Below are 12,355 nucleotides of genomic sequence, written 5' to 3' on the forward strand. Positions count from 1 at the left end.
GATGTATGAAATTGCTGAATCACTATACTTTACACCTGAAATAACAACAACACTGTATGTTAACTACAATGGAATTAAAATGAAATAAAAATAAATAAATAATAAAATTGTAAAAATAATAAAATTTTAAGATCATAATAAGATGGAAGCATAGGCTCTATAAATAAATACATACATACATACATAAATAAGAAGAAAAAAATTTTTAATGAACAAACAAAAAGCAAAATCAGACCTATAAAGACCTTTACAAAGAACAAACTGATGGTTGCCAAGGCGTAGGGGTTGGGGGGAATGGCAAAATATGTGACGGAGAGTGGGAGATACAGGCTTCCTGTTATGGAATGAGTAAATCACAGGAATAAAAGGCACAGGATAAGGAATACAGTCAATGATACTATAATGGCGTTAAATGGTGACAGATGGTAGCTATACTTACGAACATAGAATAAAGCATAGTATAACATATAAACTTGTTGAATAACTGTTGTACACCTGAAACTAATGTAATACTCTGTCAACTATACGAAAAAAAGAAATTTTTAAAAGATTTTTATTTATTTATTTGGCAAAGAGAGAGAAAGAGAGCACAAGCAGGGGGAGCGGCAGGCAGAGGGAAAGCGAGAAGTAGGCTCCCCGCTGAGCAGAGAGCCTGACATGGGGCTCAATCCCAGGACCATGGGATCATGACCTAAGCTGAAGGCAGACGCTTAAGCAACTGAGCCACCCAGGTGCCCCTAAAAAAAAATTTTTTTAATACATACACAATAGCACACACTCTCTAACAGGCCCTCTACTAATTTTTATTTTTTAACAAACTGCAAACTACCAAACTATGAAGTTTTTTGAAAAATTGGAACAAAGCTTCTCTTTTAATATCTCTGTTTTAAGAAAATCCTGAGATTGTAAGACAGTAAATAAATATAAATTGTTACCGTTTACAACTACTTAGCAATATGTATAAGAACTTTCGAGGTACCTGGGTGGCTCAGTCGGTTAAGCATCTGCCTTTGGCTCAGGTCCTGATCCAAGGGTCCTGGGATCAAGCCCCACATCAGGCTCTCTGCTCAGCAGGGAGCCTGCTTCTCCTTCTCCCCCTGCCTGCCACTCCCCCTGCTTGTGCGCACTCTCTTTCTGTGTCAAATTTAAGTAAAATCTTTAAAAAAAACAACAAACTTTCCTAATGCTGTTCAAAACGAAAGTCAGAAATACAAACAAGGGGCTGGAAAGTAAGATTAGATCAGTTTTTTTTTTAAAGCTACTTTTCTTTGATGTATGTGTTTGAGTTTTAAAATTTTGACCCAACCTCCCACCAGCACTACATTATCACACAAATAAATATAAAATCACACACAAAAAATGCTACTTGTGAAAAAGTAGGGTATTCTGACTGTGTATAGCACTGGAACATAGCCTAACCTTGGGGATGTGGCTGTCAGAGAAAGTTTTGCAGAGGAAGTGACATTTAGATTGAGACCAAAAGAGTGAGTTAATTTGAAGAAAAACATTCTACACAGAGGTAATAATGTATACAGAGGTGTTGAAGTGGGGCACCTGGGTGGTACAGTCGGTTAAGCATCTGACTCTTGGGTTTGGCTCAGGTCATATCAGGGTCGTGAGATCGAGAACCATGATGAGCTCTGTGCTCAGCATGGAGTCTGCTTAAGTCTCTCTCTCTCCCTCTGCCCCTCCCCGCTATTCTCTCTCTCTCAAATAAATAAATAAATCTTAAAAAAAAAACAAAAAACAAAAAAAACAAAGGGAGGCTCGAGCTGCTGTGCACCCAAAAGAGGAATCGGGGCCTGGCGTCCCCTCCTCGCCCCGGGCCGGGCCCTGCCCCACTTTATTCTTCCTGGTTGAGATGGGCTCAGCCAAGAGCGCCCCAGTCACTCCGGTGTGGCCTCTGCCACACAACAAGCTTCTGGCCCGAGTGGCGGACCCCCGTTCACCTAGTGCCGGCATCCTGCGCACTCCCATCCAGGTGGAGAGCTCTCCACAGCCAAACCTACCAGCAGGGGAGCAGCTGGAGGGTCCCAATCAGGCCCAAGACTCAGATCCCCGCTCTCCTACCCTTGGTATTGCGTGGACACCTATGAAGACCAGCAGCGGAGAACCCCCAAGCCCACCGGTGAAACAGCTGAGTGAAGTATTTGAGACCAAAGCCCCCAAATCGAATCTGCCCCCAGAGCCTGTTCTGCCCTTAGAGGCAACTTCATCTTCTGAATTGGACTTGCCTCTGGGCACCCAGTTTTCCCTTGAGGACCAGATGCCACCCTGGAGCCGGACTGAGCTCCCCTCCAAGCAGGTGTTCTCCAAGGAGGAAGCAGGACAACCCTCAGAAGCCCCCATAGCCAGCCAGGGCTCGGACAAGCCCTTGAGAGACCCTGAGACTTCCCGATCTTCAGGTTCTAAGCACAATATACAGAAAGCAAATGGCAAGGTACTACTAGGGAGATCTCCCCTCACAATCCTACAGGATGACAACTCCCCTGGAACCCTGACACCACGACAGGGTAAGCGGCCTTCTCCCCTGAGTGACAATGCTAAGGAGCTAAAGGAAGGGGCCATTCTGGGAACTGGATGACTTCTGAAAACTGGAGGCCGAGTGTGGGAGCAGGGCCAGGACCAGGACCAGGAAAATCAGCACTTTCCAAACTTGGTGGAGAACTAGGCCGAGTATGGCCCCAGCACTGGCTTCACCGGGGGCCTAGTGATGTTGCATCCCCTCAACCCCATCTTTCCCTGGGAGACTGGAAAGGCTTGTTGTCTTCAACCCCCCCTTAAACTCCCAGCTCGGGGACTGAACGCTTTCTTGGGCTCTCTGTGTCTTATGTGTTTCTTGTATATTAAAGAAAGTGGTTTTTAAAAAACAAAACAAACAAACAAAAAAACCCAAAGGTGTTGAAGTGGAAAGAGCTTGCACATGAGGAAGTGAAACAAGCAGTACAGCGTGGTGGTGAAGAGTCCAGGTTCCAAAGTAAAATGGCCTGGATTTGAATCCCAGCTATACCCTCCACTTGCTATGTGACCTTGGATAATTTACATAACCTCTCTGGACCTTGGTTTCCTCATTTATTCCTACCATGTAGGATGTTTGCGAGGAGAGTAATTGTTCAATAAATATTAGTTTATTATTATAATAACTGGTTAAACTAGAATGGTGCTACAGGTATTGGAGAGGTAGGCAGGGCCATAATATCATGGAGGCTTCTAGGCTCTATTATGTGCCTCTGAAACAAATAATACATTATATGTTTAAAAAAAAAAAGAAGACGACAGCAGGAAGGGAAAAATGAAGGGGGGAAAATTGGAGGGGGAGACAAACCATGAGAGACTACGGACTCTGAGAAACAAACTGAGGGTTCTAGAGGGGAGGGGGGTGGGGGGATGGGTTAGCCTGGTGATGGGTATTAAAGAGGGCACGTACTGAATGGAGCACTGGGTGTTATACACAAACAATGAATCATGGAATACTACGTCAAAAACTAATGGTGTAATGTATGGTGATTAACGTAACATAATAAATAAATAAATAAATAAGTAAATACATACATACATACATACATATATACATAAACAGGATGGAGGAGGTGCCTGGGTGACTCAGCCGGTTAAGCGTCTGCCTTCAGCTCAGGTCATGACCTCGGGGTCCTGGGATCGAGTCCCACGTCGGGCTCCGTGCTCAGCAGGGAGTCTGCTTGACCCTCATCCTCTGCCCCTCCTGCTCGTGCTCTCTCTCTCTTAAATAAATAAAATCTTTAAAATAAAAAAAAAATTATGGGCGCCTGGGTGGCTCAGTCGTTAAGCGTCTGCTTTCGGCTCAGGTCATGATCCCAGGGTCCTGGGATCGAGTCCCACATCCGGCTCCCTGCTCGGCAGGAAGCCTGCTTCTCGCTCTCCCACTCCCCCTGCTTGTGTTCCTGCTCTCGCTATCTCTCTCTCTCTGTCAAATAAATAAATAAAATCTTTAAAAATAAATAAATTAATTAAATTAAATTAAATTTTAAAAAAATTTAAAAAAAAAAAGAATTTAGGATTCATCCTAAATGCAATGGGAAGCCACTGGAGAATTTTAAGCAGAGGTATAATATCCTGAAACTTGTGTTTTAAAACATTAATCAACAAATATTATGCTTCTGCTTTTTGGCAAAAAAGACTCATGAGCTAAACGTTTCCTATCAGTTCAGCCTTCTTTTCATTCTCTCCTTTGCCCCTTGATCTTTTCATGTGTGATAGTTGCTTTCTGGTAAGTTTTAAGTCATTTCAAAGTTCAGCCCTCATAGGAGTGTTCTTCCCCTCCCTGTCCTCCTTCTCAACCACAATGTCCTGTTGTAAGGGAATGCTTATTAGTCTTCCCTGGTAACATGGAGGTACAGATGGTCTCCATTCTCTTTTTCTGCTGGCCTTCAGTTGAGCTGTTTCATCCCAGTTATCTCTAATCCATCCCTGTCAGTTTCTATCCTTCTAGAATCCATTTGGGATGAACAAGCACCACCACCAGAACTCTGGGGGCATCAACCTCCATTATTGCCATCATCTCAGTAACCCAGGAGTCCGTGGGTCTTGCTGTGTTCACAATATTCTGGGGCCATAGAGGAACTTTTGAATCTCTTATATTCTAGATACAGACCACTAGGAACCAGCAGCATTATTTGGGAAGGTCTACCTAGACACTTGCCTTCACAGATGCTCCCTGGCTGCCAACTCTCCCCTCTCTATCTCCATGTCAAACACAGAGCTTCTCTTAGGCTTGTGCCTGCCACCAAGCTCAAAGGATCTCAGGTCACCCTTCTCCCAGTGTCAATATTTCTACTGCATCTTCCCACCTCCGTATCCCTACTCTCAATAAAAGTGCTTCCTTTTACTTCATCTTCTTCTCTGGAGGGAATTTCCCCTTTACAATATGTCCCCTCTTTAGGTAGGGACCATATTGATGGAATGGCTGCAGAGGAATATGACTGGATTTGGGAAACATGATTGGGATTAGGATGCCCATGAAAAAAAGCCACATTACTTTATTGTCAAAATATCATCTCCAATTATATTGTTTGTCTCAACCACAAGATACAAGCTCCAAGAGGGATGGGTCTCCTTTGTCTGTTTTCTTAACTGCTATATCTCCAGTACCTGTTAATAAATATTTGTGGAAAGAATGAAGAAATAATATGAGCAAACCAATAGATGAGTGATTTTGTGCTGTTGGCACTGGGATCCACTGGAGGATTTTGAGCAGAGGATTGAAGCAGTCAGATTTGCAGGTTATCAAATATTTTGTTATGAACTGTATGGTTGTGTTCCCTCTCCAGATTCATATGTTGAAACCCTAACCCCAATGTGCTGGTATTAGGAAGTGGGGCCTTGGGGCGCCTGGGTGGCTCAGTTGTTAAGCATCTGTCTTCAGCTCAGGTCATGATCTCGGGGTCCTGGGATCGAGCCCCGCATTGGGCTCCCTGCTCTGTGGAAAGCCTGCTTCTCCCTCTCCCACGCCCCCTGCTTGTGTTCCCTCTCTCGCTATGTCTCTGTCAAATAATAAATAAAATATTAAAAAAAAAAAAAAGGAAGTGGGGCCTTTGGAAGGTAAGTAGGATTAGATAAGGTCATGGGTGTGGAGGCCTCACAAATGGGATTAGTTCCCTTAAGGAAATGACTTGCTGTCCGTCTCTGCTTTCTGCCATCTGTGGTTACAGCAAGAAGACAGCCAGGAAGCAGCCCTCACAAGACACTGAATCTACCAGCACCTTAATCTTGGACTTCCCAGCCCCAGAACTGTGAGAATTAATTTCTGTTGTTTATAAGCCACCTAGTCTATTGTTTTTTGATACAGAAGCCCAAGCATACTAAGATAGTCTTCAAGCTATCACAGTCATCATAAGCAGCAGTCTGTATTATCCACCCAAGTAACAGTTATTAACTCTCAAGTACCCATACTCCAGTGAGAGAATACACTACTATAAATATTCAAATCCATGAACAGCCTCCTGAGAAGAACTAAGAAGATGTCACAAACATTAAAACTGCCTCACCTTCTCTCTATATCTTCTTTTTACCTCCTCCTTCTCCTAACATTAGGGCCCTTTAGTCAGTGGAACTAGCTAGCCATTTGTAACCCTTTCAGAGAATTTCAGCTGAAATCTGGATACCCAGCCCACTCTGATGTGGTATTTGCCTTTCATGCTTAATTTGTCTATAACATTACAAATTTCATACTCCTACATTTCTACTGTTAAAATCATAATACTATTTTAGTACTTCTCTTTTGCAAGTGAAATTAGCATTAACATCTAAAATTGAAAAGTTGTTGGTTGTTGCCCTAATGTGTCTAAGGGCTTAATCCAAGCCTGAAGTCTAAATTCTCAGTGCCTAAGATGACCTATGTTTTGTGCAGGTTTCTCAGCATACTTAAGTGCTACTGTGGACTTATACCTGGGTCTCTTTGTATCAGAGGATGACCAGGTTGACTTTTCCTTTGGTAAAATGGAAAGAACCTGAGATCAGAGACATCATCTGGGAGTATTCTCCTGAAATGTTCTCTTGTTCTTTACCCTTACAGGATTTTCCAACAGAAGGGCAGAGCATGGATGCCTCTCCATTAAAGGAGGCACCAGGAATCCTGTGGGCCTCATGTCTAGAATAAAAAATCTTGGAAGGTTTTTTCTAGATATGCCTCCTAAGGCAAGGGAAATAAAAGCAAAAAATAAACTATTGGGACTACATCAAAGTAAAAAGCTTCTGCACAGCAAAGGAAACAATCAACAAAACAAAAAGACAACCTATTGAATGGGAGAAAATATTTGCAAATGATACATCTGAGAAAGAGTTAGTATCCAAAATATATTAAGAACTTCTACAGCTCAACACCCAAAAAACAAATAACCCAATTAAAAAAATGGGTAGAAGACATGAACAGACATTTCTCCAAAGACATACAGATGGCCAACGGACATGAAAAAATTGAACATTACTCATCATCAGGGAAATGCAAATCAAAACCACAATGAGCTATCACCTCACACCTGTCAAAATGGCTAAAATCAAAAACATGAAATAACAAGTTTTTTAAAGATTTATTTATTTATTTGAGAGAGGGAGGGAGTGGGGGGAAGGGCAGAGAGAGCGAGAGAGAGAGAGAGAGAGAGAATCTTAAGCAGGTTCCACACCCAGTGTGAAGCCCTACTCAGGGCTTGATCTGACGACCCTAAGATCACAACCTGAGCCAAAACCAACAGTCAGATGCTTAATTGACTGTGCCACCCAGGCACCCCAAGAAATAAGTTTTGTGAGGATGTGGAGAAAAAGGAACCCTCATGCACTGTTGGTAGGAATATAAACTGCTACAGCCACTATGGAAAACAGTATGGAGGTTCCTCAAAAAATTAAAAATAAAATCACTATATGATTCAATAATCCCACTATTGGGTATTTACCCAAAGAATACAAAAACACTAATTCAAAAAGATATATGCACCCTTATGTTTACTGAAGAATTATTTACAATAGCCAAATTATGGAAGCAACCCAAGTGTCCAACAATAAATAAATGGATAAAGAAGGTATGGTTTATATATATAATGGAATGTTACTCGGCCATAAAAAAGAATGAAATCTTGCCATTTGCAGCAACATGGATGGATCTAGAAGGTATAGTGCTAAGCGAAAGAAGTCCATCAGATAAAGACAAATACCGTATGATTTTACTCATATGTGGAATTTAAAAAACAAAACAAACAAAGAAAAAAGAGACAAAGAACCAGACTCTTAAATATACAAAACAAGCTGGTGATTACAGGGGGTGGGAGGAGATGGGTTAGGGAATGGGTGAAAGAGATGAAGGGGATTGAGCATACACATATCCTTTTTTATTTTTTAGATTTTATTTTTATGTATTCTCAACACAACACAACATGGGGCTCAAACTCACAACCCCGAGACCAACAGTCACATACTCTACTAACTGAGCCAGCCAGGTGCCCCAAGAGTACACATATCTTGATGAGCACTGAGTAATGTATAGGATTGTTGAATCACTATACTGTACACCTTAAATTAATATAACACTGTACAGTAATTATACTGGAACTAAATACATAAATAAAAATTAAAAAAAAAAAAGCCTTAGAGTTTTGCAGCTAGTGCTCACGTCCAGAGCAGAATCAAGGTAGTGTCTCAGGAAAGTGGCTAGAAGGAAGCAGAAGAGCCCTAAACATATTCCCATAAAGATCAGGGACATTTACTCCTGGTACTTATGAAGATTTCTAATAATTATGTGACTGTTGTTCTTATTTTATGTAATTTTGCCATTAGGGAGCTAACATTTTAAGCAGAACAAAGAAACTAATAAACTTTTCAGACAGGGCCAGCGACATGCAGAGGAACTTCCCAGATGATCTTTTTGACATCTTTTTCAATTTTATAACTCTATTCTAACCCTAAAAATCTAAAAATTGTTCATAAACTCCTTTCAGCTTCTGAAGAGTAAGGAATACATTAGGAAACTGCATCCCAATTTAGATGTATCTAGGCAAGAACCCAGCCTAAGAAGACATTGGTGGCAGCAGGAAAAGAAAGCAAGAGGCCAAATCCATGACCTATAGAACTCAAAATTAACTTGTTTCAAAATTATCTTGGAAGGGACTCTGGCTTGCATCTCAATCCATAGCCCCAATATCCTAAAAGAAAGAAAAGTGCAAGTCTATGTTGCAGGGGTAGTATTTCTCCAGAAATCACCTAAGTTTGAGAAGGCAACAGCGAGAATCTGAGGCTCCTCTCTAATTCCAGAACCTTCTCTCTGGTCTTCAGGCACCTGACATATCCCAGGGATTGAATCCTGCTTCTGTCTACTCATCTTTTCAGCATAGCCAATATACCTCTCTCTTTATCTCATCTCTTCAAAGCAGGCTCTGGGCTAAGTTCAGAATGCCTTTATGTGTTATTCCCTCCCACTGCTGCCATCCCACTACACTGTCTGCGGCCCCAAGCCATGACCGAATGTCAGGAAACAGCCCATTTTTTTCCATGCTGAAACAGCATGGGAAAATGCTTAGGAAATGTATGCTGAATAAACTATATACAAATATATACTAAGGCAATTTAAAAAGAATAATATTGTAGTGAAATTATGGATAATTCTTCTATTTTAAAAAATTTCAACAGTATTGGGGCACCTGGGTGGCTCAGTTGGTTAAGCAACTGCCTTCAGCTCAGGTCATGATCCCGGAGTCCTGTGATCAAGTCCCACATTGGGTTCCCTGCTCAGCAGGGAGTCTGCTTCTCCCTCTGACCCTCCCCCCTCTCATGCTCTCTCTCTCTCGTATTCTCTCTCTCTCTCAAATAAATAAATAAAAATCTTAAAAAAAAAAATTTCAACAGTATTATTTACATAATCATAAATAAAATAATACTTGCTTTTCAAAATGTTCTAAATTCATAAGTATATTTATTTTTAAAATAAAATATATAATTATACATTTAAATACTTTTATAAAAATGAATAGCTTATAAATACTTAACCTACTGCTATAATAAAAAAACTATTTTTATATAAAAATCAGAAATAAGTTTCCCACATATTTTCTAAATATACCCTCATCATGCTTCTATCCTCTCTATCAAGATAACTCCCACTGGAATGTAAACCCACCATCATGATAATGTGAGTCCTCTCCCTCCTACCAAAATATAAACTTTGTGAGATCAGGAAGCCCTTCTTGTTTACCACTGTATCCCTAGCTCCAGCAACACTGCATGGTAAATGGTAGTCACTCAGTAAATATTGCTGAGTAAGTGAATGTATATCTGCATGCATCTTTATCCAAAGACAGGAACACTAATGTAATCAAATGGAAGCAAAAAGAATGCATACATTATATGGGTCTTATTACAGTATTGATAAGGGGTAATGTTTATTAAGCATTTATTAATATACAAGGCACTAGGCTAAATACTTGATACGTAAAAATATGATATAGGTACTATTATTAATTTTATTTTTTAAAAACCTGGAGGAAAATGAATTTGAGAGGTTAGTATTATTACATACCTACATATATCTTTTTTGTAAAGATTTATTTATTTGAGAGAGAGAGAAAGAGTATGTGCACAGGAAGAGGGCGAGAGGGAGGGGGAGAAGCAGACTTCTGGCTGAGTGAGGAGCCCGACTCAGGACTTGATTTCATGACCCTGAGATCAGATCCTGGGGGGAGGCACAGAGGGAGAGGGAGAGAAAAAATCTGAAGCAGACTCTGCACTGAGTGTGGAGCCCAATGCAGGGCTCCATCTCATGACCCTGAGATCATGACCTGAGCCGAAAGCAAGAGTCCGACACTTAACCAACTGAGCCACCCAGGTGCCCCTACCTATATCTTTTTTAATTTACAAAACCCCTGATTCATCTTTATGAGTTGTTCTTCATAATAAAATTATAGAGTAAGACAATGTTCAAGTTCTGCCTTTGGATTCTCAAAATCACACAGTGAGTGAAAGAGCTGCAGTAAGGATTTTGATTCCTTAATCCTAATCTGTGGCCAAGGCAGCTCATATTTCTTCCCAGAAGATAAAAACAAACATTTGTAGTAATGTTGCCTATGTCACAAGGCTCTGGTGAGGGAGAGTTAATAAGTGATTACAAAATTCTGAGTAACTACAAACTGCTGTAGAAATGCAAAACATCTCTAACAACAGTAATTAATTTTAATCATCATCTCTTTTCTATGTGCAGCTGTCTCTCAAAATTCACTTTGAGGGTTTAATCACCACATCTCAACAAATAAAGTAACCGCCCTCTTTCTCAGACCCTACCAAGAAGCTACCCCCAGCTGCTGAAGTTCTTCTCCTCCCCACCCCTATACATTTCCTACTCCCAGGTGATTAGCACAGGCTGAATGCTGACATTAATCAGAAAAATAGTACAGACTGAGACTTGAGCCTTTCAAAATCCCTGAATTTCACTTTTTAAATTTCAAGTTTTTATTTAAATTGTAGTTAACATATATGGTAAAATTGGTTTCAGGTGTAGAATTTAGTGATTCATCACTTACATATACCATCCAGTGCTCATCACAAGCGCCCTCCTTCATACCCATCACCCATTCAGCCCATCCCCCACCCACCTCCCTCCATCAACCCTCCGTTTGTTCTCTATCGTTAAGAGTCTCTTATAGTTTGCTTCCCTCTCTCCCTTTTCTCCCCCCTTCCCCATGTTCATCTGTTTTGTTTCTTAAATTCCACATATGAGTGAAATCTTATGGTATTTGTCTTTCACTGACAGACTTATTTCGCTTAGCATAATACACTCTAGCTCCATCCATGTCATTGCAAATGGCAAGATTTCATTCTTTTTGATGGCTGAGTAATATTGTGTAAACTACATCTTTTTTTTTAAAGATTTTATTCATTTATTTGTCAGAGAGAGAGAGAGCACAAGCAGGGGGAGTGGCAGGCAGAGGGAGAAGCAGACTCCCCACTGAGCAGGGAGCCCGATGCGGGATTCAATCCCAGGACCCTGGGATCATGACCTGAGCTGAAGGCAGATGCTTAACCAACTGAGCCACCCAGGCATCACTACCACATCTTCTTTATCCATTTATCAGCTGATGCACATTTGGGCTCTTTCCATAGTTTGGCTATTGTTGATAATGCTGGTAGAAACACTGGGGTGCAATGTGTTACCCAAAGCAATCTATACATTTAATGCAATCCCTATCAAAATACCACCAGCATTTTTCACAGAGTTAGAACAAACAATCCTAAAACTTGTATGTGAAATAGCCAAAGCAATCTTGAAAAAAAAAAAAAAAAGCAAAGCTGGAGGCATCACAATTCTGAACTTCAAGCTATATTACTTTTTTTTTTTTTTTTGACAGAGAAAGAGACAGCGAGAGAGGCAACACAAGCAGGGGGAGTGAGAGAGGGAGAAGCAGGCCTCCCGCTGAGCAGGGAGCCCGATGCGGGGCTCGATCCCAGGACCCTGAGATCATGACCTGAGCCGAAGCAGTCGCTTAACCAACTGAGCCACCCAGGCGCCCCAAGCTATATACAAAGCTGTAGTCATCAAGACAGCATAGTACTAGAACAAAAACAGACACATAGATCAATGGAACAGAAGAGAGAACCCAGAAATGGACCCACAACTCTATGATCAACTAATCTTCGACAAAGCAGGAAAGAATATCCAATGGAAAAAAGATAGTCTCAACAAATGGGGTTGGGAAAACTGGACAGCCACACACAGAAGATGAAACTGGACCACTTTCTTATACCATATACAAAAATAAACTCAAAATGGATGAAAGACCTAAATGTGAGACAGGAAACCATCAAAATCCTAGAGGACAACACAGGCAGCAACCTCTTTGACCTC

General features: G+C 41.0%; 2 protein-coding genes and 1 long non-coding RNA gene across 3 annotated transcripts in view; 2 read left to right on the forward strand and 1 right to left on the reverse strand.

Annotated features, from left to right (window-relative positions):
- Positions 1-9,213, forward strand: part of LOC135362641 (uncharacterized) — a 108,543-nt gene extending 99,330 nt beyond the window's left edge. Inside the window, exon 7 of the long non-coding RNA XR_010407567.1 lies at positions 5,688-9,213. This is a non-coding gene — a long non-coding RNA (uncharacterized LOC135362641). The remainder of the gene's footprint in view (positions 1-5,687) is intronic.
- The window catches only part of SPATA31F3 (SPATA31 subfamily F member 3), a 117,178-nt gene that overhangs the window by 41,925 nt on the left and 62,898 nt on the right, over positions 1-12,355 (reverse strand). The window lies entirely within an intron of this gene.
- LOC123849743 (cell division cycle-associated protein 3-like) lies at positions 823-3,280 on the forward strand. The gene has a single exon (XM_045882596.3). The coding sequence runs from the start codon at positions 1,862-1,864 to the stop codon at positions 2,582-2,584; it is 723 nt and encodes a 240-aa protein (XP_045738552.1). The 5' UTR covers positions 823-1,861; the 3' UTR covers positions 2,585-3,280.

The sequence above is a fragment of the Mirounga angustirostris genome, unplaced genomic scaffold (assembly GCF_029215605.1).
Source record: "Mirounga angustirostris isolate CCGP_5_RB_7025 unplaced genomic scaffold, mMirAng1.0.hap1 SCAF_15, whole genome shotgun sequence".
NCBI classification, from domain to species: domain Eukaryota; kingdom Metazoa; phylum Chordata; class Mammalia; order Carnivora; family Phocidae; genus Mirounga; species Mirounga angustirostris.